At 42.6% G+C, this 26,888-nt stretch overlaps 1 protein-coding gene across 4 annotated transcripts in view; it reads left to right on the forward strand.

The window, feature by feature from the left end:
* Positions 1-26,888, forward strand: part of polr3b (polymerase (RNA) III (DNA directed) polypeptide B) — a 152,465-nt gene that overhangs the window by 100,929 nt on the left and 24,648 nt on the right. For all 4 annotated transcript variants that reach the window (XM_059978574.1, XM_059978575.1, XM_059978577.1 and 1 more), the window contains 5 exons: positions 773-900; positions 8,394-8,603; positions 12,909-13,067; positions 14,544-14,661; positions 25,813-25,955. In XM_059978574.1, the coding sequence (XP_059834557.1) occupies positions 773-900; positions 8,394-8,603; positions 12,909-13,067; positions 14,544-14,661; positions 25,813-25,955 (758 nt within the window). The remainder of the gene's footprint in view (positions 1-772; positions 901-8,393; positions 8,604-12,908; positions 13,068-14,543; positions 14,662-25,812; positions 25,956-26,888) is intronic.

Raw genomic sequence — 26,888 nt, forward strand, 5'->3', positions numbered from 1 at the left:
GTTTAAAGTATAATTTGTTAATCCTGTGCAAAGGCATGTTGTTAGGATGGTGATATGTGGATGTTAGGAAGAGAGGCAGATATCACCAGTATATGTCATGAAATTTGTTGTTTTGCAGCAGCAGTACATTGCAATACTTTTATTTGAAAACATTTGGTAGAAATAGTTAAGTGGTGTAAGTTTTGCTGTCTGTTAAAACTCTGTGGCCACTTTGTTAGGTATACCTGTACAGCTGCTCGTTAATACAAATATCTAATCAGCCAATCCATTGAGCAGCAACACAATACATAAAAGCATGCAGACATGGTCATGGGTTTCAGTTGTTGTTCAGACCAAAGATCAGAATAGAGAAGAAGTGTGATCTAAGTGACTTTGATCGTGGAATGATTGTTGGTACCAGACAGGGTGGTTTGAGTATCTCAGAAACTGTTGATCTCCTGGGATTTTCATGCACAACAGTCTCTAGAGTTTACAGAAAATAGTGTGAAAAAGAATATAAACATCCAGTGAGCAGCAGTTCTGAGGCTGAAAATACCTTGTTATTGAGAGGTCAGAGGATAATGGCCAGACTGGTTCAAACTGACTGGAAGGCGACAGTAACTCGACAATGGGGTGCAGAAGAGCATTGCTGAATGCACAACACATCGGACCTTAAAGAGCATGGGCTATAGCAGCAGATGATGTTGGTGTACCTAATAAAGTGGCTTCTGTGTGTATTTGAGCAATGTGTGTAGTGTTTAGTGAAAAAGATTTGTTCTGCTCTTTGCTGTAGGTCAACAACCCACCTGGAGATCGAACCATTTACACTCCTCGGAGTATGTGCTGGCCTCATTCCCTACCCTCACCACAACCAGTCTCCAAGGAACACTTACCAGTGTGCTATGGGCAAGCAGGCCATGGGTAAGAGCTGCAGGCCTTGTGAAAGCCACTCCCCTCCTCTCTGCAAAAGGACAAACCAGGAAGTAGAGCAGATAACTTGTTCCCACTACATTGAATCCATCGCTATATTTAGCTGTATTCTTCTACATTTGCAAGCTAGTGAGAAAGGCAGTTAAAAGCAATTATAATGATAAAAGACTGAAATTTGCAGTAAGAGGAGAATGTAAAAAGGGAGATTCTGAGGAAGGAAAATGGTGGGAGTTGATTGCCACTGTCTGGTTGACTCAGTAACTGTACAAAACCATACGAATCTGGCACTGTCATTAGAGTAGTAGAGTCAGCTTTAATTTTTCAGAGGTGCAGTACGGTAGCAGGCCCTACCAACCCAGCAAGTCCACACCATTCAGTTACACCCATTGACCAATTGTTAGCCTGTACGTCTCTGGAATATGGGAGGAAACCAGGGCACCCAGAGGGAACCCAATGCTGTCAGGGCGAGCATGTACAGCAGAAAGAATTGAATCAAGATTGCAAACACTGTAAAGCATTATGCTAGCCACTGTGCTACGTTGTGGAGCACTACGGTACAGAAGCAAGCTCTTCAGCTGTCTAGTCCATGCTGAACTCTTGTTCTGCCGACTACCATTGCCCTGCTTCTGGACCTCTCATCCATGTACTTATCCAAGCTTCTTTTAACTGTTAAAACAGATCCCGCATCCACCACTTTCACTGGCAGCTTGTTCCACACTCTCACCACCCTCTGAGTGAAGAAGTTCCCCACTCAGGTTCTCCTTAAACATTTCACCTTTCACCCTTAACCCATGACCTGTAGTGCTCATCTCACCCAACCTCAGTGGAAACTTCAGTCAAATCTTTACTCTTTCTCCCATGATCTGGAGCATGAAGTCCTAGCCTATAGTAACATGCCGGAGGAACTCAGCAGGACAAGTAGCATTTATGGAAATGAATAAATAGTCGCTGTTTTGGGCCAAGAGCCTTCTTCAGGAGGTAAAGTCCTAAATTATCAAACCTCTTCCTACCCTCATTAAGAAAGGTGCTATTTTGTTATTTCTGTTCAGTGAGTTTCTGGGATAGAGTGTTATAAGGAACTACAGACAGGCCCCGGGTTACATGAGGGTTCTATTGTTGAGAACTGCCGAGAAGCTGATTACTCAAAGTCAAAAGTGTCTATAGCTACCCCTTTCATATCTGTATGCACTTCCTACAATTTCACTGAATATCCACGGTAACACTACCCAGAATTAAAGTAAAGGAGATATATTGTATCCCCTCGTTCATCAGTATCAGGACATATTATTATTGCTAGCTTGAAAAATGTATGCCATGGTAGCATAGTTAGCATAACGCTGTTACACCTCAGAGTATTGGAGTTCAGTTCTGACATCATCTGTAAGAAGTCCATGAAATGCTTGCATTTTTTCCGGGTGCTCCGATTTCTTCCCGCAGTCCAAAGCTGTACAAGTTAGTAGATGAATTGACCTATGCAAGCTGTCCCATGATTAGGTCTGGATTAAATTGGGAGTTGTTGGGCGGCACGGTCGATGGGACGGAAGGGCTGAATCTCAATAACTATAAATCAATAAATAAATGTATGGGAGAATTTGCATAAAGTTAGGTTTCCATAAGTACATTGATCTGTAACCACAGGAGCCCCTATAAGGTAGAGGTCACATCATCACTCCAGTAGGACATTTGATCAGAGTAGCAGGTAAAATCAAAAGAGCTTCTGTTGAAGAGCAGAGACCCAAGGGGCCGAATGGCCTCCACCCAGGCTGTAATTCAGGGAAGGCCTATTATATTGCTGCGGGCGCGTAGAGATTTCCTGCAAACCTTCTTTACTGACTGCAGGTCAGTGGTGCGAGACCAGCGCTAAAGCTTCCTACTAATTGCTTGCCGTGTTTGTCCCATTTGACATCATTTCCAAAGTGAACAGTCTGTTGCCACACACAGTTAAGTAGAGTCAGTGCATAGAGAACGGCCGATCAATATATATGCAGAGTTCCTTTGTTGGTTTTGTGTGTGAAGGTTTTTTTTGTGTTTTTGTTTTGGAGTGTCATTTGCAATTCATTGTCTGTTTTGCTGTGTGGCTGGTGTATTCAGCTGCCCGCACCCTGAGCCTGTACAATCAGCTCCCTGGTTACAGTGCCCTGTCGTCATTTCTGACGTTAGAATGAGGGGCGACTGTCAAAACCTGGATGTAAATGTTGGGCTGGCTGAATGCATGGCTATGATTAATGACACCGTCATTACAATGTGTGGCCTTTGTGGAATATAAACAAGTTAACTTTAACTGGGGCTGCGTTGAGTGTTGGCTGAACTAACTCCGCACAAGCTAAGATTTACTGGTGTGCCATCAAGGAAGAAGGACTCGCTGATGTAGAGAATGCAGAAACTGGGGTTGTTCTTGGAGCAGGCAAGATTAAAAAGAGATTTAAAAGGGTGTTTAGAATAGTGTTGGTGTTTTCTGGGAGACATGGCTTCAGATAATTGACAAAAGACCCAGAGACAACGTGGAGAGAGTTCTTTACTGCAGCATGTTTCTACCATCTTACAGATGCAACCTGTCTGAAGTGAATTCAGCTGGAAACTCCAAAATAAGTTGGCTAAATATCAGAAAAGGAAAGTTTAAAAGCTACTGGGGAACGGCGGGAAAGAATCAGAATTATCACTGACTGAAATTATGTGAATTTTGTTATTTTTCAGTGCAATACAAGGGCATAAAATGGCTATAAATTACAAAAGGAACTAACGCAAACTAAAAGACCATAAGACGAGCAGAATTAGGCCATTCAGCCCATCAAGTCTTCTCTGCCATTTCATCATGGCTGATTTATTATCCCTCTCAACCCCATTCTTCTGCCTTCTCCCTGTAACCTTTGACACCCTTGACTAATCAAGAACTTACCAACCACCACTTTAAATATGCTCAGTGACTTGGCCTCCACAGCCGTCTGTGACAATAAATTCCATAGATTCACCACCACTGGCTAAAGAAATTTCTCCTCAACTCAGTTCAAAATGGAGGTCCCTTTATTCTGAGGCTGTGCCCTCTGGTCCTAGACTCCCCCACTATAGGAAACATCCTCAACACATCCACTCTGTCTAGCAATTTCTATATTCGATAGATTTCAATGTGATCCCCTCCTCATCGTTCTAAACTCCAGTGATTACAGGCTCAAAAATAAGGAATAACAAGTTAGCATTCATGGCTGTTCAGAAATCTCATTGTAGAGGGAGAAGAAGCTGTTTCTGAGACATGAAGTGTGGATCTTCAGGCTCCTGTATCTCCTTCTCGATGGTAGTAATGAAAAGAGGGCATGTCCTGGGTGGGGTGGTGAAGCATATTGTATCAAGTCCTGCCTGAGAAGCAACTTGGATCTGTCCAATTTGCTCTTCACTCAACCCTGGAATATCTGGACAGCAAAGATGCATGCATCAGGATGCTCTTTATTGACTACAGCTTGACATTCAATACTATAATCCCCTCAAAACTAACCAATAAGCTTCAAGACCTTAGCCTCAATACATCATTGTGTAATTAGATCCTCAATTTCTTCACTTGCAGACCCCAGTTAGTTCAGATTAACAACAACATCTCTACAATCTTCATCAGCACAGGTACTCCACAAGGCTGTGTGCTTAGTCCCCTGCTCTACTCGCTTTACACTTTGACTGTGAGGCTAAGCACAGCTCCAATGCTATATTTAAATTTGTGATGACACCGCTGTCTTAGGCTGCATCCACACTAGACCAGATAATTTTGAAAACACTGGTTTTGTGTAAAAACGATAGGCGTCCACACCAAGCGTTTTTGAAAATACCTCCATCCACATTAAAACGGGTATTTGGGCGAATCTCCTCCTACTGGGCATGCGCAGGACACATCTACAGAAAACAAGCGACATGTTTGGTGTCGAATCTCGCAGTGAAAGTGCATGTTTGTCCGGTTACAGACTGGAAAAATTTAGAAGGAAATTGCCAAACGATGGACAGCTGTTTGCTCTTGCACAGGAGGACTTAAAACTAAAAAAAACTAATACTGGAGCGTATGGAGGCAACCGACAGGGAGTTCACGGACAATATGACCCGGCTGACGATGAACATTGAAGAACTGACTAACTTCTGTTGCATTAATAAAGCACCTTGTTAAATGTATAAAACATGTCTGCATCTGTGTATTTCTATGCAACGTTACATTAGGCTATTACACATCTATTGTCAGAGATGTAACTTGCATAAATAGGTAAACCACTTTCATACAAACAAGGACAGAAAACAGGGCAAAGTGAGTATACTTATTTATTCATTAAGTTATTGGTCAAAGTATTTGGTGAGTATATTTCTAACTCTTCTGGCTTCAGTCTCATTGCGGTCTGTTCTGAAATTGTTAGGTTGTGTGGGGGGTTGTGTTCATGGAAACAATGAAATGCCACCATCTGTTCTGGCACGTCATGACAGTGTTTCTAGAAATCTCTGGTTACCCCGTCCACACTATTCTTGCCCAAGCGGTATTTTCAAATTTACACACTCTGGAGGGCGTTTTAGAAAAGCTCCATTTTCGGAGGAGGTCAACACCGTTTCAGTGTGGATGGAGGGTTGAAATGAAGAGAAAAAGCTTTGGTTATGGATTTATCCAGTCTAGTGTGGACGTGGCCTTAGACCAAATCAAAGGTGATGATGAGTCAGCATGTAGGAAGGAGATTGAAAATCTGGCTGAGTGGTGCCACAACCTCAACCTCTTAACTGATTATTGACTTCAGGAGGAGGAAACCAGAGGTCCATGAACCAGTCCTCATCGGGGGATCAGAGGTGGAGAGAGTCAGCCACTTTAAATTCCTCAGTGCTGTAATTTCAGAGGATCTGTCCTGGGCCCAGCACATTACTACCATTATGAAGAAAGCATGACAGCACCTCTACTTCCTTAGGAGTTTGTTAAGATTTGGCATGACATCTAAAACTTTGACAAACTTCTATAGATGTGTGGTGGAGAGCATATTGTCTGGCTGCATCACAGCCTGGTATGGAAACACTAATGCCCTTGACTGGAAAATCCTTCAAAAAATTGTGAATACAGCCCAGTCCATCATGGGTAAACCTCTCCCCACCATTGAGCATATTTGCATGGACCATTGCTGCAGGAAAGCTACACCCATCATCGGGAACCCAGGGCATGCCATCTTTTCTCGATGCTGTCATAACAGAGATGTACAGAGGCCTCAGGATTCACACAAACAGATTCAGAAACAGTTGTTACCCCCCCCCCCCCCAACCATAAGGCTCTTGAACGAGTGGGGATAACTTCATTCATAATCACTTGCCTCAACACTGAACTGTTTCCACAACCTATGGACTCACTTTTAAGGACTCTTCCTCTAATGTTCTTGATATTTATTGCTTTTTTATTATTAATATTATTATTTATTTTTCTTTGTGTATTTGTAGTTTTTTTAATTGTCTGCCCAGTTGTGCAATCTTTCATTGATTGTATTGTGTTTCTTTGTATTTAAGTCAATTATGGTTATTGGATTTATTGAGTGTGTCTGCAAGAAAGTGAATGTCAGGGTTGTACATGGTGACATAAATGTATTTTGATAATAGATTTACTTTGAACTTTGAGGAGGATAGAGTTGTACGAGAGAATAAGAGGCATTAACTGAGTGGATAGCCAAAAACATTTTCCCAGGGCAAGAGTTGCTAATACAACGGGGAATAATTTTAAGGTGATTGGAAAAAAGTAAGGTAGTGAATCTATGGAAAAGCTGACATTGATAGATTCTTGATTAGTCAGGGTGACAAAGGTTACGGGAAGAAGGCAGGAGAATGGGGCTGAGAAAGATGATAAGTCGGCCATGATGAAATGGTGGAGCAGATTCAATGGGCCAAATGGCCTAATTCTGCTCCTGTGTCTAATGGTCTATATGTAGTGTAGCCCACACATTGCTTACAGCTACTAGAATTACAATCTGTGATATTTGTTCTCAAGACTCAAGAGCTGAAGTTCTGTACTAATTTGAGTTCAGGAGTACTGCTGATTGTTTTAATTACTTTGGCTGCCATGTTATAAATTTCACTCTTGTTTCAGTCTGGGCTGCAGTCACAATAGTTTAGTGAACAGAGGCCAAAATCAAAGCAGAGTTTCTTTGATTTCTCAGAGAAATGGCTCCAAATTTCACTCTTCATTGAGCACTGTGCCTGTTACCTGATGTTACTGATGAATACTAAACTATGGTTCAGCTGTAATCAACACCTACTCTTTTGGAATAATAAACTGGTTATATTTAACATGAGAGACAGAGTTTTACACTTGCCACTGAGCTGTTATTTCACCAAAAAGCAATTCCTGACTGTCCCACTCTCTTATGAACGCGAGATTCTGTCGATGCTGGAAATCCAGAGCAGAGGAGAGGGATAATAAATCAGCCATGATGGAGCAGCCTCAGTTGGCCAAATAGCCTAATTTTGCTCCTAGATCTAATGGCCTAACTCAGCAGGTCAGGTTCCAACTATAGAGAGGAGTCCTGATGAAGGGTCTTGGCCCAAACTAGCTGTTTATTACCCCTGCATGGATGCTGACTGACCTCTGAGTCTCTCCAGCGTTGTGTGTATTCAACTGTCTCCTGAATCAGTTATAGTAATAGAACACTACAGCACAGAAACTGGCCATTCAGCCCATCTGGTCTGTGCCAAAATAGTATTCTGCTTAGTCCATTTGACCATATCCCTCTGTACCCCTCCCATCCATATGCTTATCCAAATTTCTCTCAGTTGTTGAAATTGAACCCACATTTCCACTGGCAGGTCACTCCACATTCTCACCCACTGAGTGAGGAAGTTCCCCCTCATTTTCCCCTTAAACATTTAATTTTTCACCCTTAACCCATAACCTCTAGTTCTAGCCTCACTCAACCTCAGTGGAAAAAGCATTTCCCCGATCTTTACCCCTCATACTTTGTATACTTCTGTCAAATCTCACTATTCAACCTAACCAAGTCCTAACCTATTCAAGCTTTCCCTTTAACTCTGATCCTCAAGCTCTGGCAACATCCTTGCAAACTTTCTCTGCACTCTTTCAGTCTTTCCTGTAGGTAGGTGACCAACATAACAAATTAGAAAATTGTGTGCCGTTCGCATCAGGTGCCAAAGAGAAGGCACTTAGTAGTATTTCAGGGTCAGAATCCAAGCGATATCTTCCCCTTTTCTTTCCAGTCCTGATGAAGGGTGTTGGCCCAAATTGTCAACTGTTTATTCATGTCCATAGAAGATACCTTATCTGCTGCATCCTCCAGCACTTTGTGTGTGTTGCTCTTAAAATCTGACTCACGGAAAGGCCAGGGTTTCACTGATTTCGGGAATTTATTTTTAAAGCTGTTATTATGATTTGCAACTAAATTTGATTTGATGTTTATGCTAAGATTCTGATCATGAAAGTTGCTGGTCAATAACATTGCTTTCAAGCTGCTGACTGTTGCTGTTCTATCATTGTCTGCCTGTAGGTACCATCGGCTACAACCAGCGTAATCGAATTGACACTCTCATGTACCTGCTCGCCTATCCTCAGAAACCCATGGTGAAGACCAAATCCATCGAACTGATAGATTTTGAGAAGTTACCAGCTGGGCAAAATGCTACAGTTGCAGTGATGAGCTACAGTGGTTATGACATTGAAGATGCCCTTGTGTTAAATAAGGCTTCTTTGGACAGAGGTAAAACACACTTGAATTATCTTTCAATTTTAACACGTTATTCTGGAAAAGATTTATAGATTACAGGAACAATTTGTCAAGCACCTCCATTCTATCTGTCAAAGTGGGATTTCCCATTGACCAACTGTTTTAATTCTTAACCCCATTCCTGTTCCGATATATGTCGGTCCATGGCCTCCTCTTTTGCCATGATGAGGCCACAATCAAGGTAGCGAAGCAACACCTAGCATTCTGTCTAGGTAGCCTCCAACATTATGGCATGAACATTGATTTCTGGTTCCGGTAAATTTTTTCCCTCCCCATCTCTCTTCTATTCCCCACAATGACCTCTTACCTCCTCTCATTTGAAAATCATTTCCCACTGGTGCCCCTCCTTCTTCCCTTCTTCCCATGGTCCACTCTCCTTTCTTATCAGATTCCTTCTTCTCCAAACCTTTGCCTTTCCCACCTATCACCTCCCAGCTGCTTACTTCATCCCCCACCTACTTGGCTTCACCTATCACCTTCTAGTTTGTCCTCCTCCTGCTCCATTCCCCTTCTTATTCTGGCATCTTCTCTCCTCCATTCCAGTCCTGGGGAAGGGTCTCGGCCCAAAACATAGATTATACTCATTTCCGTAGATGCTGCCTGACCTCCAGCATTTTGTTTGTGTTACTCTGGACTTTCAGCATCTGCAGAACCTCATGCATTAAAGATTGATAGATTTGCTTGGCCTAGATGAACAGTTCATTTGAACCTTTGTGACCTACAGGATGTTACCAAGCACTCTTGAGTTGTGACACTGTTACTATGACCCTCCATTGGTCAGATTTAACTTGGATGTTGCATCCTAGCTATCTATGTGTTAGTCAATACGCGAGCCAGCGCAGTACGATATGGAGAGTAAGCTGTTACCCATGTAGCAGGCCTCCATCCTCCATGCAGTTGATAATCCAAAGAAAAAGCAGAGACCAATACAGTCTGATGCCTACAACGTTGAAGGAGTTGTCTGTCAGTGTTGAACTCAGAGTCAGACTGCCTAAGGGACTCCAGTTCCAAAGTTATCCTTGAGGGTTTACTCCTGAAGCCTTCTCCATAAGTGGATATCGCTGCAAGGCAGCAGAGGTTTGAGATCAGAATTTTCCTTCTCGTTGATAAGTTGCCAACCACAGCTGACGAGCCACATCTGCCTGGACACTGTTAGAATGTGGAAATATATAGCTACTTTATGCACAGCAAGATCACTCCATCCTCAGTGTTGATAATGGCCAGGTAATCTCATACAGAAGGATCACAGCATGCTGGTTGAAGTCACAAACAATGAAGATGCCCATCTGCAGTAGGCAGTTAGATGGGCTTTAATGCAGGAGATTTGGAGTATAGTGGTCAGGAAGGTATGCTGCCTACATAGGACTATCATTATACAGCACCTGGGCAGCGTTGTGCAGTGTGGAAGGAAATGTTCACTTGGAATGAGTGTACTGAAGCCTGAGTTAGTTATCCTAACTGATTCCATGTTTTCAGGAATTAGAACAGAGTTGATCTCAGTATAATAGTAAATTCCTTTGCAAGGCTTGAGGAGTAAGTTCCCAGAGCCCAGAAAAGAGCATTTTAAAGATAAGATAGGTTCATAGAGTCAAAGAGCACTGCAGTGCACAAACAAACCCATCAGTCCAACTAGTCCATGCCAAACTGTTATTCTTCCTCGCCCCATTCATCTGCACCCCGACCATAGCCCTCCGTACCCTTCCCATCCATGTACCTACCCCTCATAATTTTGTATATCTCTATCAAATCTCTCTTCAAAGTTAAAGATTAGCTTTATTTGTCACATGCACATGGAAACATACAGTGAGATGTGTCATTTGCATGGACGAGCAATACAGTCGGAAGATGTGCTGAGGACAGCCTGCAAGTGTCACCATACATCCAGTACCAACATAGCAGGCCTTCAAATTACTAGCCCTAATCATATTTTTATGCGGGATGAAACTGGAGCACCCAGAGGAATCGCACACAGTCATGAGGGAGAACAAATTCATTACAAACAGCAGCTGGAATTGAACCTGGGTCACTGACACTGTAAAGCATTATGCTAACTGCAAAACCGTTGTGTCGCCCTGTCTCAGATTGAAGTGCCTCAGAAGGTTAGGGTGCTCAATTGCAGTGGTGTGATCAGTGAATTCATGGGCTCTGAGAAAATCAGTGGTTCAGATGTAAAGGAGGCTTCACTTTACATTCAGCAATATCTTGACATGTCCTCGACTTTATTTTGCTGAGTGGCCAAGTAGTCAGGTCAGCACCTCACTCACCATCACCGTTCCACAATGGATTAACACCTACAAATTGCTCCTTAGCCACTCTCCATGGCTACTCATTAGCCCCTGAGAAAGCAAGCCATCCAGCAAGGACCTCATCATCACACACCATCACCCTGAAAACATCACCATTCCTGGGTCTCCACTTTCCTCAGCACTGTGAGTCTGCTTTCCTCAAACACGCAGAGTGGTTCTATCAGGTACCTCATCATCACATGCCATCCCACTGGAAACATTACCATTCCTGTCTCTCCGCGTTTTTCAGCATTATGGGATTGTCTCTGCCAAGCAGGCAGAATGATTTTAGCAGGTGGCGCTATTTTCTCAAGGGCAATGGAAGACAGATAATCAGGACTGGACTTTCAGTTTTATCCAGAACCAGAAAAGAAATGTGCTCCCAGGGCCTTGCTCCTTGCTTCTGCATCTCTTTCATAGGTTCTTATTACTAAAGGTAACTTACTTTGCCCTTAGCCTTCTCTACTCTATGGAGAGCAAACAATGATAGGACTGTGATCATAAGGCTTTTCCTTTAATACAGTGTCTGAAACTTAAACACAAGAGATTCTGTAGATGCTGGAAATCCAGAGAAGCACACAGAAGATGCTGGAAGAACTCAACAAGTCAGGCAGCATCTATGGAGAGGAACAGAGAATTGTAGTTTTGGGTCGAGACTAGAAATGAAGGGGGAAGAAGCGAAAAGAAGGTGGGGGGGAAGAGGAGTGAGTGCAAGCTGGCAAGTGATAATGAGAGCAGGTGAGGGTGGAGGTGAGTGGGTGGAAGATGGGAGGTAAAGTAAGAAGGTGATGGGTGGAAAAGGTAAAGGTTAAAGAAGAGGAATCTGATCGGAGTGGGACAGAGTGCAAAATTACTGGAGTAATGCACCCCTTCTCAATAAGGTGCTGCCTATTTTTACCACATTTATTGACACTGTAACCCAGAGAATGACCATGTAAAACACCCCTTTCCTGATCAGAACCACACTGGTATAATAGAGCCAAGTGTGTCTGAAAATGGCCACTGTGGTTGCTTCCCGCTATTCTACCTGCTGCCTTTCTCATCTTGGCAGCAAAGTGGAACTGGATAAAGGTTATAATATTTGTTTGTTTGGTCAACATCCTTTGGAAACACTATCTTTTTAGTTGCAGTAACGCTGTGCCAGGAGTGGTGGTAGAAGCAAATACATTGGGGGCATTTAAGGAAGTTTTAGGTAGGTACATGGATTGTAGAAAATTAGAGGCTGTGTAACAAGGAAGGATTAGATTGAGAAGAACGTAAGAAATAGGAGCAGAAGTAGGCCATCTGGCCCGTCGAGCCTGCTCAGCCATTCAATAGGATCATGGCTGATTTGGCCATGGTCTCATCTCCACCTACCTGCCTTTTTCTCATAACCCTTAATTCCCTTACTTTGCAAAAATCTATCCAACCTTGTCTAAAATATATTTACTGAGGTAGCCTCCACTGCTTCACAGGGAAGAGAATTCCACAGATTCAGCACTCTGGGAGAAGCAGTTCCTTTTCATCTCCATCCTAAATCTGCTCCCCCAAATCTTGAGGCTATGTCCTCTAGTTCTAGTACTCTTAAATTAAATTAAAAGATCGGTACAACATTGTGGGCCGAAGGGCCTGTACTATGCTGTTATGTTCTATGTAGCTTGTATTTCTGTGGTTGACACCATGGAATGTGTTTATCCTTGTGTCTACCCACAAGGACACTGCCCACCCTACCTCTCTCTGCTGTCCCGGCATATCACTGGTTTTAGAACTTGCAGTCCGCGCTGACAGAGGTGTGGTAGGGGCAGATACATTAGGGGCATATAAGAAAATCTTAAATAGGCACATAAATGATAAAAAATGGAGTGTTATGTGGAAAGGAAGGGTTAAATTGATCTTAGATTAAGTTAAAAGTTCGGCACAGCATCATGGGCTGAAGGGCCTGTACTGTGCTGTAATGTTCTTTATACATTCACCAATAATAATCAGTACAATTGTCTTTTCTCTTTTCTCCAAGGCTTTGGAAGATGCCTCGTGTATAAAAATGCAAAGTGTACTCTTAAACGTTACACCAATCAAACTTTCGACAAAGTCATGGGTCCAATGCTTGATGCGGCCACACGAAAGCCCATTTGGCGGCATGAAATTTTAGATGCTGACGGTATTTGTTCACCAGGTGAGAGTTTGGGAATGCACTGGAGTAGACTGGAGAGTGAGTAACGTGACATTTTATTAAAAATACATTTTTGGTGATAGTTTCCTTTCAGTGACTGTTTGGAGTGCCATAGAAATAGGCCCTTTGGCCCAACTGGTCCATGCTGACTACAACATCCTTCCTGCTAGTACCAGTTGGCTGTATTCAGCCTTTAATCCTCCAACCCCTTCCCTTCTGCGTACCTATCCAAATATTGTATCCACCTCGACCACTCCCCCTGACAGATCATTCCAGGTACTGTTTTCCTTCTGTGTAAAGAAGTTACCTCTCAGATCTCTGTTAAATCGTACCCTCCTGCTTCTGCTCTCTTGTTTTTGATTCGCCTTTTAGTCACCTACTTGTACCATACCAAGCTCATTTAAGCGATGAGATTTTCCAGTATTCTGTTGAGTCTTTTCTGCAGAAACAGGGCATTTGTCCCAGCTGCTGTGTGTCAGTGTTTGTGCACCACATGAGCCTCCATATCCCCATTCAACACTCCCTCTTCCTTTTACCCTCATGTTTAATCAGCCCCATCTTAAATCTACCTGTACTATCCAACTTGACCACATCAATGGGCCAAATAGCCTAATTTTGCTCCTATGGTTTATCTTGTTCATGGAGAAAAGCCACTTTTCTAGGAAAGGAGATCCTCCTTACGTCCTGACGAAGGGTCTCGGCCCGAAACGTCGACAGTGCTTCTCTCTATAGATGCTACCTGGCCTGCTGTGTCCCACTAGCATTTTGTGTGTGTTATTATCAACAGACTTTCTCGTCTTGGTAATTGATAGCTTGTGGTCACTCACTTGAATTTCCAGCATCTGCATATTTCCTGGTGTTTCCTCCTTACTTCCAGATGGATTTCCCTCCAATATTAGATCATACTCGAAGTGATTTTGAGTCATTTTGAATTGCCAGCATCTGTAGGTTGAGTATTGCATAACTCTGAGCTCGAAAGATCAGTTGTGGATATTAGAGGGGAAATGTTTAGCTGAATGAACATTGCTGACGTTTCATTATACGAGAAAATTAGTCATTCCTATGTGAATATTGACTAGACTATATTATCCACGATAGTTAGCAGTTAGCACGGTGCTATTAAAGTTCGGAAGAGTCGGAGTTCAGAGTTCAATCCCAGTGTTCTCTGTACATCCTCCCCGTGGAATTGCTCCAATTTCCTCCTACAGTCCAAAGGCTTTCCAGGGAGGGTATTTGATTATTGTGACTGGTCCCCGTGATTAGGTTAGGGTTAATTTAGGGTTGTCGGGCGCTGCTGGCTGGTGCAGCTTTAAGGGCTGGAAAGACCTATTCCTCGCTCTATCTCTAAATAAATCAATCTTGTAGTGGCTCTGACTGTATTACAATGAAATAGGCAATCTATCCTCTGAAATATGTTACTGCAGATTGGAAATTGTCCAAGTATGTCACAGGTCTCGTCTCATCATTCTGGTTGTCTAGGTGAAAAAGTGGAAAACAGACAAGTGTTGGTGAACAAGTCGATGCCGACAGTTACACAGACGCCACTAGAGGGAACAGCACAGTCCCAGCAGCCACAGTTCCGTGACGTCCCAATCACGTATGTTAAAGCACTGAATTCTGGGAATACGTTCCGAAAGAACAACACAAAAACCATGAATATGATTTAGTGTGCTTGGTATTAAATTACCACCGGCGCAATTAATGCAATGCTGGTAATGCTTGGGTGTCAGAGTTCAAAGTTTAACTTCAGCGTCCTCGTCCCCATGTGCACGTGTCGGTTCTGTCGTGCTTAGTAGCTAAACCACACATGAAGGTCAGGAGCTGGATTCATTAGCTGTGTGGAGAAGGGGAGCCTGCTGCACAGGTAGTATTTTGTTCTCCATATCATACCACCTTGGCTCTTGCATCCACACATGGACATTTAGGACACAATGTCTATGGCCAACCCGACAACAGAAGCCAGACTAGTCCTGATGGCTTACAGATGTGTCCGTCATATCGAGAGCAGTACTGGGTCAAAGGGGATGTGTATTGTAACTTGGGGTGCGATTCTTTGGCCTTCCACCCTCAATGTGGGAGTAGGTCAGGTATGGTAATAATTAAATGTCTTTGGGCTAAATTTGGGTTGAGTTTTTATATCCAGGCACATCACCAGTCTGATATCATCACACAGAGGGTTATACAGTAGAGAAAAAGCCCTTCAGCCCAACTTATCCATGCTGTCTGTTGCCCAGTGAGCTATTCCCATCTGCCCACGTTTTGCCCAGAAGCCTGTAAACCTCTCCTTTCCATGGACTTACCAAGATAGCTTTTAAACACTGCTAATGTGCCTGCCTCAACCACTCTTTCTGACAGCTCATTCCAAATACGCACCATCCTTCATGTGAAGAAGCTGCCTGGTGTAACCCTTATACCCATACCACTTTCTTTGTAGTACACCCTCCTGGGAAAAAGTCTGTGTGTTTTCACCCTGTGTATGCCTCTGTCAGGCTTTCCCTCTGAATCACCTTCATTCCACGGACTGAAGTCCTAGTCGACACAACCTCTCCTCGTGACTCAGGGCCCAAGTCTTGGCAGCAACCTGGTATATCATTTCTGCACTCTTTCTAGTTCAATAATCTTTTCTGTAGCAGAGCAACCAAAACTATACACAGTACTTCACATGCAGTCTCACTAACGCCTTGACAACTGCAACATAACTTCCCAACTCCTGTACTCAGTGCTCTGACTGATGAAGGCCAGTGAGTCAAGCACCTCCTTCCCCACTCTATCTACCTCACCTCCTTCCCCACTCTATCTACCTCACCTCCTTCCCCACTCTATCTACCTCAGCTCCTTCACCACTCTATCTACCTCACCTCCTTCCCCACTCTATCTACCTCACCTCCTTCCCCACTCTATCTACCTCACCTCCATCACCACGCTATCTACCTCACCTCCTTCCCCACTCTATCTACATGACCTCGTTCCCCAATCTGTCTACCTGTAACACTGCTCTCAGCAACTCTGCACCTGTACTCCAAGGTCATTTGGTTCTGTGACACTCCGCTACAATTTTCTGTATTAGTCCTTGCCTGGTTTGATCTCCCAAAGCATAATATCTCAAATTTATCTGGACTAAAAGCCAGTTGCCAGTCCTTGGCCCACATACCCAGCTGACCGCAATTCCCTATAATTTTTCATAATCTACAATTCCACAACTGTGAAGTAGCATAGTGGTTAGCACAACACCATTACAGTTTGTAGTGTCGGCGTTCACTTCCAATGTCCTCTGTCAGGAGTCGCTGTATGCCTTCCCCATGACCACGTGGGTTTTCTCCTGGTCCTTTGGTTTCCTCCCACAGTCCAAAGATGTACCAGTTAGTAGGTTAATCAGTCTTGTAAATTTTCCTGTGATTAGTCTAAAGTTATATCTAAACTCAAAGTCAAAAGTCAAACTCAAAGTAAGACTCATTATCAGAGTACATACATGTCACTACATAGAGCCCTGAGATTCTTTTTCTGTGGGGATACTTAGTAGATCTACAGAACAGTAACTGTAAACAGAATCAATGGACAACAAACTGCAAATGCAGATATAAATAAATGGCAATAAATAATGAGCATGAAAATACAAGATAAAGGAGTCCTTAAATGAGTGTAGTTATCCCTTTTTGTTCAAGAGCCTGGTGATTGAGGGGTATTAACTGTTCTTCATCGGGGTCTCGGCCCAAAGTGTCGACTGTACTCTTTTCCTTAGATGCTGCCTGGCCTGCTGAGTTCCTCCAGCATTTTGTGTGTGTTGCTTGGATTTCCAGCATCTGCAGATCTTCTCTTGTTTGTGCCTCTCTGTTTCCTACCACTGAGCCAATCATGAATCCAATCTGCTATCTCTTCCAGATCCTAACCTTCCAGACTAGCCTGCCAAGAGGAACCTTTTTAAAGGCCTTGCTGAAGTCCATAAAGACAACATTCACTTTTCTTCCCTCACAGGACCATAAGATATAGGAGCAGAATTAGGACATTTGTCTGCTCCACCATATCATGATGCTGACCTATTTTTCCTCTCAGCCACAATCTCCTGCCTTCTCCCTGTATCCCTTCATGCCCTGACCGCTCAAGAATCCATCAATATACACAGACTCAGCCTCCACAGCTGCCTGTGGGAACAAATCCACAGATTCACCACTCTCTTGCTAAGGAAATTGCTCCTTACCTCCCTTCTAAAAGGACACCCCTCTATTCTGAGGCTGTGTCCTTTGGTCTTAGACTCTTCCACCAGAGGAAACATCCTCTCCACATCCACACTATCAAGGCTTTTCACTATTTGATAGGTTTCAATGAGGTCATCCCTCATTCTTCTGAATTCTAATGAATACTGTCCCAGAGCCATCAAATGCTTTTTGTATGACAAGCCATTCAATCCTGGAATCATTTTCATGAGTCTCCTCTGATACCCTCTCCAGTTTCAACACATCCTCTCTAAGGTAAGGGCCCAGAACTGCTCACAATACCCCCAAGTGAGGCCTCACCAGTGCTTTATCAAGTCTTAAAATTACAACCTTGCTTTTATATTCTAGTCCTCTTGCAATGAATGCCAACATCACATTTGCCTTCTTCACCACAGACTCAACCTGCAAATTAACCTTCAGGGAATCCTGCGCAAGGACTCGCAAATCCCTTAGCACCTCAGATGCTTGTTTTTTCTCTCCATTTAGAAAATAATCAACTCTTTCTTTTCTCCTACACTTTGCAACACTATATTCCATCTGCCACTTCTTTGCCCTTTCTCCTAATTTAACTAAGTCCTTTAGTAGCCTCAATTTTCCTCAAAATTACATGTCCCTCCACCTATCTTCATATTGTCTGCAAACTTTGCAACAAGGCCATTAATTCCATCGTCCAAATCATTGACACATAAGGTAAGGAGAATCGGTCCCAACACAGACCCTGTGGAACACCACTAGTCACCGGCAGCCAACCAGAAAGTCTCCCTTTATTCCCACTCTTAACCTCTTGCCAATCAGCCACTGCTTTATGCTAGAATCTTTACTGTGATACCATGGGCTCATAGCTTTTTCAGTAGCGTCATGTATGGCACCTTGTCAAAGGCCTTCTGAAAATCCAAGTACACAACATCAACAGATTCTGCTTTGTCTGTCCAGCTTGTCATTTCTTCAAAAATTCCAGTAGGTTTGTCAGGTAAGATTTTCCCTTGAGGAAATTGTGCTGACTACGGCCTATTTTATCTTGTGCCTTCAAGTACCCCAAAACCACATCCTTAACAATTGACTCCAATGTTTCCCCAGCCACTGAGCTCAGACTAACTGGCCTATAGTGTCTCTCCCCACCTTCTTGAAGAGTGGAGACATTTGCAGTTTTCCCGTCTTCCTGAACCATTCCAGAATCTAGTGATTTTTGAAAATTCATTACTATTGCCTCCACAATCTGTTCAGCCACCTCTTTCAGAACTCTGGGATGTACACCATCTGGTCCAGGTGACTTATCTAACTTCAGACCTTTCAGTTTCCCAAGAACCTTCTCTCTAATAATGGTAACTTCACTCACTTCATGACCCCCGACACCTGAAGCTTTCACCATACTGCTAGTGTCTTCCACAGTGAAGTTCGATGCAAGATGCTTGCTCAGTTCATCAGCCATTTCTTTTTCCCCCATTACTACCTCTATCACATCATTTTTCAGCAGTCCGATATCCACTCTTACATATCTTCTACACTTTGTGTCTGAAGAAGCTTATGGTATCTATCATCTTTAATATTATTGGCCAGCTTACTTTCGTATCCATCTTTGCCTACTTAATGACTTTTTAAATTACCTTTTGTTGGTATTTAGAAGCTTCCCAATCCTCTAATTTCTCACTAATTTTTGCTCTATTATATGCCCTCTCGTTGGCTTTTATGTTGACTTCAACTTCCCTTGTTTGTCACGGTTGTGCCGTCTTGCCTTTAGAGCACTTGTTCCTCTTTGGGATGTATGTATCCTGTGCCTTCTGAATTGCTTCCAGAAATGCCAGCCGTTGCTGCTCTGCCATCACTGCTGCCAGTGTTCTTTTCTGGCTAACTCTTCTCTGCTGCCTCTGTAATTTCCTTTACTACATTGAAATACTGATACGTCTGAGTTAGCTTCGCCTTTTCAAATTTCAGAGTGAATTCAATCATATGATGATCACTTGCCCTAAGGGTTCTTTTACCTTAAGCTCTCTAATGTATTCTGGTTCACTGCACACAGCCAATCCAGAATAGCTGATCCCTTCATGGGCTCAACCATGAGCTGCTTTAAAAAGCCATCTCATAGGCATTCTAGAAATTCCTCCTATTGCAATCCTGCACCAACCTGAATTTCTTAATCTACCCCCAAATTGAAATCCATCATGACTATTGTAACTTTTGGTATGCATTTTTTATCTCTTGTTATAACTTGTAGACCACATCCTTACTACTGTTTTGGGGAGTTTGTATATAACTCCCATCAGGGTCTTTTTACCCTTGCAGTTCCTTAGCTCTACCCACAATGATTCACATCTTCCGATCCCATGTCACCTCTTTCTAAAGATTTAATTTCATTTTCTACCAACAGAGCCACACCATTCCTGCCTTCCTGCCTGTCCTTTTGATACAATGAATATCCTTGGGCATTAAGCTCCCAGCTATAATCTTCCTTCAGCCATTATTCAGTGGTGCCTACAAACTCATACATACCAATCTGTAACTGTGCTACGTTCATCAACCTTATTCCATATACTGTGCACATTCAAATATATGACCTTTAGTCCTGCATTCACCCTTTTTAATTTTATCCACCTTTTACATTGCAATCCATCCTGTTGACTGCAATTTTGCCCTGTCGTCAGCCTCTCCTTGCTCGGAGTCTCACTACACATTGCCTGTTTATAAACCAACTACTTCATCTTCACCACTGTCACTCCGGTTCCTATCCCGCTGCCAAATTAATTTAAACCCTCTCAAACAACTCGAGCCAATCTGCCTGTAAGGATATCAGCCAGAGGCTTGGTCTGCACCATGATTCCTACTGTAGATGAAGCTTCAGTTCAGTTAATAGAAGTCCTTCAAGTTGTTGTAAAATCCCTTCTGGTTCAGTTGTGTCCCTTAGGAAAAGGAACCAGTTCCACTTATTGTTCTGGCTTGCATGTGATAGTTGAGTCTTATTAGCAAGCGACTGAATGTTTACAGTCCACCATCACATACCTGCAGTGGTTAGTGAGAATGTGTGGAGAGTGATAAATGTGATTACAGTAGGAATGGTGTACTGCTTGTTGATGGTTGGCACAGATAGAGTGGATGTGGAGACAATGTTTCCTAACAGTGGGGGAGTTTAAGACCAGAGGGCACAGACTCAGAAAAGAGGGATGTACATTTAGAACAAAGATGAGGAAAAATTTCTTTAGTCAGAGGTGATGAATCTGTGGAATTTGTTGCCACAGACAGCTGTACAGGCAGCTGTTACAGGGAGAAAGCAGGAGAATTGAGTTGAGAGGGATAATAAATCAGCCTTGATAGAATAGCAGAGCAGACATGATGGGCTGAATGGTCTAATTATGGTCTCATGGCTTGGACTCAGATGCCTAAAGGGCTCGTTTCCTGCAGTATTTCTCTGAGTACCTTCACAAGGACAGTCAGGGATGGACTGCAAATGCCAATATCCACCACCTTTGAATAAATTAAAAGATTGAAAAGCCACAAGAACCTGACAAACAGCTGGGATGATTCAGACCTTTAAACTCAATGGGTAACTTTGTGGACCATCTGTAAAGTGAATTTACTCATCGGCTTTTCTCCATCATGTCCTGATCCACTTCCTCAACATCCAATGTGCAGGGTTCCCTCAGTGTGGGTCACCTGTACACCCCTGGAGAAGGCTGAAGCTCAGGAGAGAGCTTGTCACCTGCCGTACACCATGTAAACTCATTATCAAAAGTTAGCACTGTAATCATATTTAAAAATCAGACTGCAGTTTACATTTTCTCTTCTGGAAGTTCTGATCTGATGTTCTTTAATAGGATTTACATCTGCGGCCAGGTGTAAAAAGTTCAGATTAATCATGAGATTGTTGCTCCCCCATCTGGTGTAAATCAGCAAATCTGTCACTCTCAAGCACAGCGTGTGGAGCCGCTACCTCACCTCTCAGTGATCCAGCCCTGTGGCCTCATGGATTTTCCCCCAAGTGCTCCCCTTTCTTCCCACATCCCAGTGCACTTGGTGGTTTTTCAGCTGCTGTAAGTTTCCCCTCGTGTGTGGGTATGTGATAGAATCTAGAGGGAGTTGAGGAAAATAAAGAGATTAGTGTCTGGGTGGCAGGGTGGAGATAAATCTCTACCAACAAAGGTGTAAGACGCTCTTTCCCTCCACTAGCCTGCAAGTCATCCATGGACAAGGTGTAGCACCTGCTTAGTTCCCCCTTCCCCATCGAGGTCACATGAAGCCAAGGGAACAGGTGGTGGATGGTCGTATGTGCAGATCACAAGTCCTGGTCATGCAACCACTGATGCCTGGCAGGCAGTCTCTGAAGAGTATTGACAATGCCTGTGGTCACCTGTCTTGTAAAGACACTGCCTAGATGAAGGCAATGGCAAACCACTTCTGCAGAAAAAGTTGCCAAGAACAATCATGGTCATGGATAAGACCATGATTGCCTACGTCAATAAGACATGGTACATATTGATGATGAGTGTTTGGTGAGTGTGTATGAATATTTGATGGTTGGTTTGGACGTGTGAACCAAAGGACTCACTCCATTCTGTTTAACTCTATTCTGTAATGTTGAGATTCAAGATTGTTTATTATCATTCTCCAGTACATAGGAGTAAGGAGAACAAACTGTTTGTTACTCCAGATCCAATGCAGCATAAAATAACATGGTGAATATAAAATAGACGTATAAGAGCAATCCTCTAAAACCCGATGAGCAAGTAATTACATACATAGACAGATTGTGTGTTCGTAAAGTGACACAAGGTGATGTGTATGGAGTGGTGGGGGAGGGGGGTGTTAATGGATGCAGGTGATGACTTGGGTAAGTAACTGGTTTTGAATCTTGTCCTGATGTTTATTTCTATTCTGTGTTATGAGTTTAGAGCTAATTCCAGGAGCAAGCAGATTCATTCACTTAATACCTTAAATAATGCATAAGAAAAGGAATAAAGAGTTTGTGTTCATTGACCATTCAAAATTGTGATGGCAGGCGAGGGTGGGGGGGAAGAATGGCATTAAGAACTTGAAGAAAATAGGAAAATATGATAGTTCATCCAAACATCCAGCTTTGAAAGTGGCAGGACATAGCAAAGCTATATGATTTCAGCGTTCAGCAATATAGGCAGGAATGCAGGGCAATTGTTCTGAGCCACACCTAGAATGTTACATGCATCTCTGGTGACAGTACTTCGGGAAATGTGACGGTCTTAGATAAGATGCAATGGAGATTTATTGGAATGGTTCTGGAAATGAGGGCTTTCAACAAAATGTTTAGACTGAGGAAACTGGTGTTCTTGAAGCAAGAGACTGAGACCTTGAGCAAAAGAGAGTTCCAGAGAGCAACCCTCTGGAGGAAGAGTTCCTCCTCATCTGTCTCACCCCTTATTCTGAAACTGTAACCTCCTTTGGGAGCATTCTGGAATCCAGCTGGAAGCAGTTGCATTTGAACCAACTGAGTTTGTTTTGCTGGAGTTTAGAAAATGAGTGGGGATTTGATTGAAGCATCTAGGATTTGAATAATAATATTAAAGCAGGCTCAAAATGTTTTACGTAAATTGTAAAGATAAATTAATATAGTCATAAAACTACGAGGCAAAATTAAAAATCATAAGTAAAGATAAACATTATAAAATGCAATTGAATATACCAAATTATGGAAATGTAATCAACATAATCAGGCATTAGGCAATCCTATAAGTAGGCCAAATTTAAAAAATAGGTTTTTAGAAGTGTTTTGAAGTACCAAACCAACCTGGCATATATCATTCGGTAAAGTATTCTAAATTTTTGGTGCATAAGAGCAAAAGGGTGCATCGTCAGTTCTTATATGCTTGCCTCTAGATACATAAAGCCAACCAGTATTTGCAGATCTAAAATTACAATGTAAGGAGATAGATACTCCAAAATATACAAAGGAGCTAGATTTTTCGGAGCCTTATATACAATGAAGAGTATTTAAAAGTTGTTCCTAAAGGAGACAGGTAGCCAGTGTAATGATGGCAAAACCAGTGAAATGTGCTCAAATTTTCTTTCTTTGGGTTGAGATTCTTGCTGCTGCATGCAGCCAGTTTGTATCTATCTTGTGCAGTGCTGAGAAGAGTGCATTACAGTGGTCTAATCAGCTAAAGCATGAATCAATTTTTCTACAACATAAGAAATCAAACTCTTCCAATGTTCCTTAAGTTAAAGAATACAGACTTAATAATATGGTTAATATGTGATTTGAAATTTAGCTCAATAATAACACATAAATTCTTAATCTCTGGTTTGATTTGTAAGGCCAGATGATCAAATTTATTGCTAAGATTCACACTTTTTTTTGCTACCAATAACCGTAAATTCTGAAGAATTTACAGAGTTTAGATATAGAGAGGATATTTCCCTTGCAGGTGTATCTAAAGGCAGGGGTTGCTTTAAAAGTTCAAGTTCATTGTCATGCAACAGTATACATGTATACCACCAAAGGAAACAATGTTTCTCTGGACCAAGGTGCACGACACAGTACATATAACTCACAACATATAAAGTAATATTACTACAAATAAATTAACAAATAATAAGATGCATTTATGACACAAGTTAAACAATAAACAGTATAATCCTGCTGGTGTTTCATATGTGATGAGACCTGGGTGATGGCAGGGAGTTCAGTAGTCTCAGTCTGGGGGAAGAAGCTGTTCTTGTGCTCATGCTGTGGTATCTCCTGCTTGATGGTGGGAGGGTCAAAGAAATAGTTGGACAATGGAAGGGATCACTGACAATGCAGAGGGCCCTGCATACACAGCATCCTCTAATGGATGAAAGAGAGAGCCCGATGATCCTCTCAGCAGTTCTCGCAGCTCTAGTGTCTTGTGGTCAGATGGCTTGCAATTCCCATACAAGCTGGTCTGAATACTTGATAGTGCTCCTGTAAAAAATTGGTTAGAATGGGGGTGTGGGGAGCCTTGCTCGCTTCAATCTCCTCAGGAAGTGGAGGTGCTGCTGTACTTTCTTGACAAAAGGGGTGATGTTGAGGCTGTGTGCTTAGCCCATTGCTGTTTACACTGCTAACACATGACTGTGCAGCCAGATTCAAGGAGAACCTGATCATTAAATTTGCTGATGATACCACAGTGGTGGGGCTCATCAGCAAAAATGCTGAAACAATGTACAGGGAGGAGGTTAAACACCTAGAGAACTGGTGCAGTGACAACAACTTAATGCTTAATGTCACCAAAACCAAGGAGACAATCGTTGATTTCAGACGGTCTCAGCCTGAGCACACACCCCTCAGCATCAGTGGCTCCACAGTGTAGAGGGTGGAAAACGTCAAGTTCCTTAGGATGCAGATCTCAGACAATCTCACCTGGTCCAGGAACACCACTGTGATTGTGAAACGAGCCCAGCAGAGATTGCACTTTTTGAGGAAGCTTAAACAAGCATCACTCCCCACTAACATCTTAACTACATTCTACAGAGGAGTGGTTGAGAGTGTGCTGACCTTTTGCATCACAACCTGGTACTCCAGCTGCAGTGCTGCCGACAAAAAAGCCTTGCAGAGGGTGGTTAGGGGAGCAGAGAAGGTTATTGGGGTCTCCCTGCCTTCTGTCCAAGACCTCTTTCAGAGTCGATGCCTCCAGAAGACACGGTACATCATTAAAGACCCTTCACACCCTGTTCATGAACTGTTTGTTCTTCTGCCATCAGGTAAATGTTACAGGAGCATCAAAACTAAAACCACAAGGCTACTAAACAGCTTCCTCCCACAGGTAGTCAGACTGCTAAATAGCTGCTCTACCTGACTCTGCTTTGGACACTTTTAACTTGTACTGGACACTTATAACTTGTTTTTAACTGACAAGTGGCTGTTGTGTTTTTACTATTTATTGTTATGTTTATTATTTAGTGTTGCGTTTGTTATGTTATGATTGCACTGCTCCTGGGAAACTCTGTCTCATTCTGCCCTGCAGAGCTGATGTACGGTTAGAATGACAAAGTTTTTGAACCTTGAATCTTGGAAGTTAAGAGTTGTCCAATTTAGAGAGAGATGAGGTGGAAGTATTTATGAGGGTCATGGTTCTTCCTCAAAAGAAGGTGGAAAACAAGTCTTTAAATGTTTAGCTAGATAAATTTTGACAAGTAAATGGTTGAAAGGTTACAGCAGGCAAGATGGAGTGGGGATCTCATTACATAGTGAAGCAGCCTTGAGCGGCCAATGACCTATTGCTCCTAAGTTGGTTTTAGCTATTCCTGAGGTTACCAGCAGTACCAGGCTGCCTGCTCCTGAGATTACCAGCGCTTTTGGACTGTCTAATCCTAGGTTATACTGATGGTCTAGGGCTGCCTAAACCTAGATTTCTGACTGTGTTCTGCTCAGATTACCAATGCAGCATACTGTGAGATTGCTAATAGATAGGTACATAGAGAAGATGGGCTTCAAGGGATAAGTGCCAAGCGCAGGAAATTGGGACTAGCTGGCTGATCACTGTGGTTGACTGAAGGGCCTGTACCCATGTTGTATTTCTCCAAGACTCTAATATTGTTGTCACTTACATTGACAGTTACAAAGGAGCAACGGACTCATATATTGAGAAGGTGATGATTTCTTCAAACTCCGAAGATGCATTCTTAATTAAAATTCTCTTGAGGCAAACGAGGCGTCCTGAGATTGGTGACAAATTCAGCAGTCGACACGGACAAAAAGGTAAACTGGAATACAGTGCCTTGTAAAAGCATTCAGTCCCCAACCCTTTGTTCACATAAATGAGTATTACAACCAGGGATTTCGATCAATTTAACTGAGAATTTTTATTTGTGAATCACACATTCCTTTTTTCACAGTAAAGCTCAAAACACAGGGAAAATTGTAAAGCATGGAAAACTAAAATTTCAAAAACTGAAATGTCAGCAATTCATCCTCCCTTTTGCTCAGAATTTAGTTGAACCACCACTCGCAACTATTACAGCAGTATTCTTTTTGGATGTCTCTTTTAGTTTTGCACAATATGATAGAGCAAGACTTGTCTATTCCTTCTTGCAAAATTGCTCAAGCTGTGCCAAGTTAGTTGGGGAGTAGCAATGGACAGCAATGATGAGGTCTTGCCAGAGATATTCGATTGGGTTAAGGTCAGGACTCTGACTGGGCCACTCAAATACATTAATTGATGGTGTTACTTGCTAATGTGCAGTATTAGATTTCTGCTACATGCACCGCTTAGAATTGAAGCCAAAAAGTTCCACTTTAGTCTCATCCGAGCACAAGGCCTTCTTCCACATCCTTACAGTATCTTCCAAGTGATGCTTAACAAAGTCTTTACAGGCAAGGATATGACTTTTTTTGGGCCAGGGTTTCTTCCTGGTCACTCTTCCATAAAAACCCTTTTTGTGCAAGGCCTTTGAGATTGTCGAACCATAAGCGTCATCTCCAATTGCAACCACTGACTTCTGCAGCTCACCCAGAGTGACAGTAGCCTCTCTTACAAGTGCCATCTCCTCCAGCAAGTAAGTTTATAAGGATGGCCTGTTCCAGGCAGTGTGACTATGGTTTCATATTTTTTCAACTTTTTCTCAGTGGGCTGCACTGAGCTCCAAGATATGTTCAGTGTCTTTGCGATGGTCTTCCCCAGATTTGTGCTTC

Source organism: Hypanus sabinus, chromosome 8 (genome assembly GCF_030144855.1).
Source record: "Hypanus sabinus isolate sHypSab1 chromosome 8, sHypSab1.hap1, whole genome shotgun sequence".
Classification (NCBI taxonomy): domain Eukaryota; kingdom Metazoa; phylum Chordata; class Chondrichthyes; order Myliobatiformes; family Dasyatidae; genus Hypanus; species Hypanus sabinus.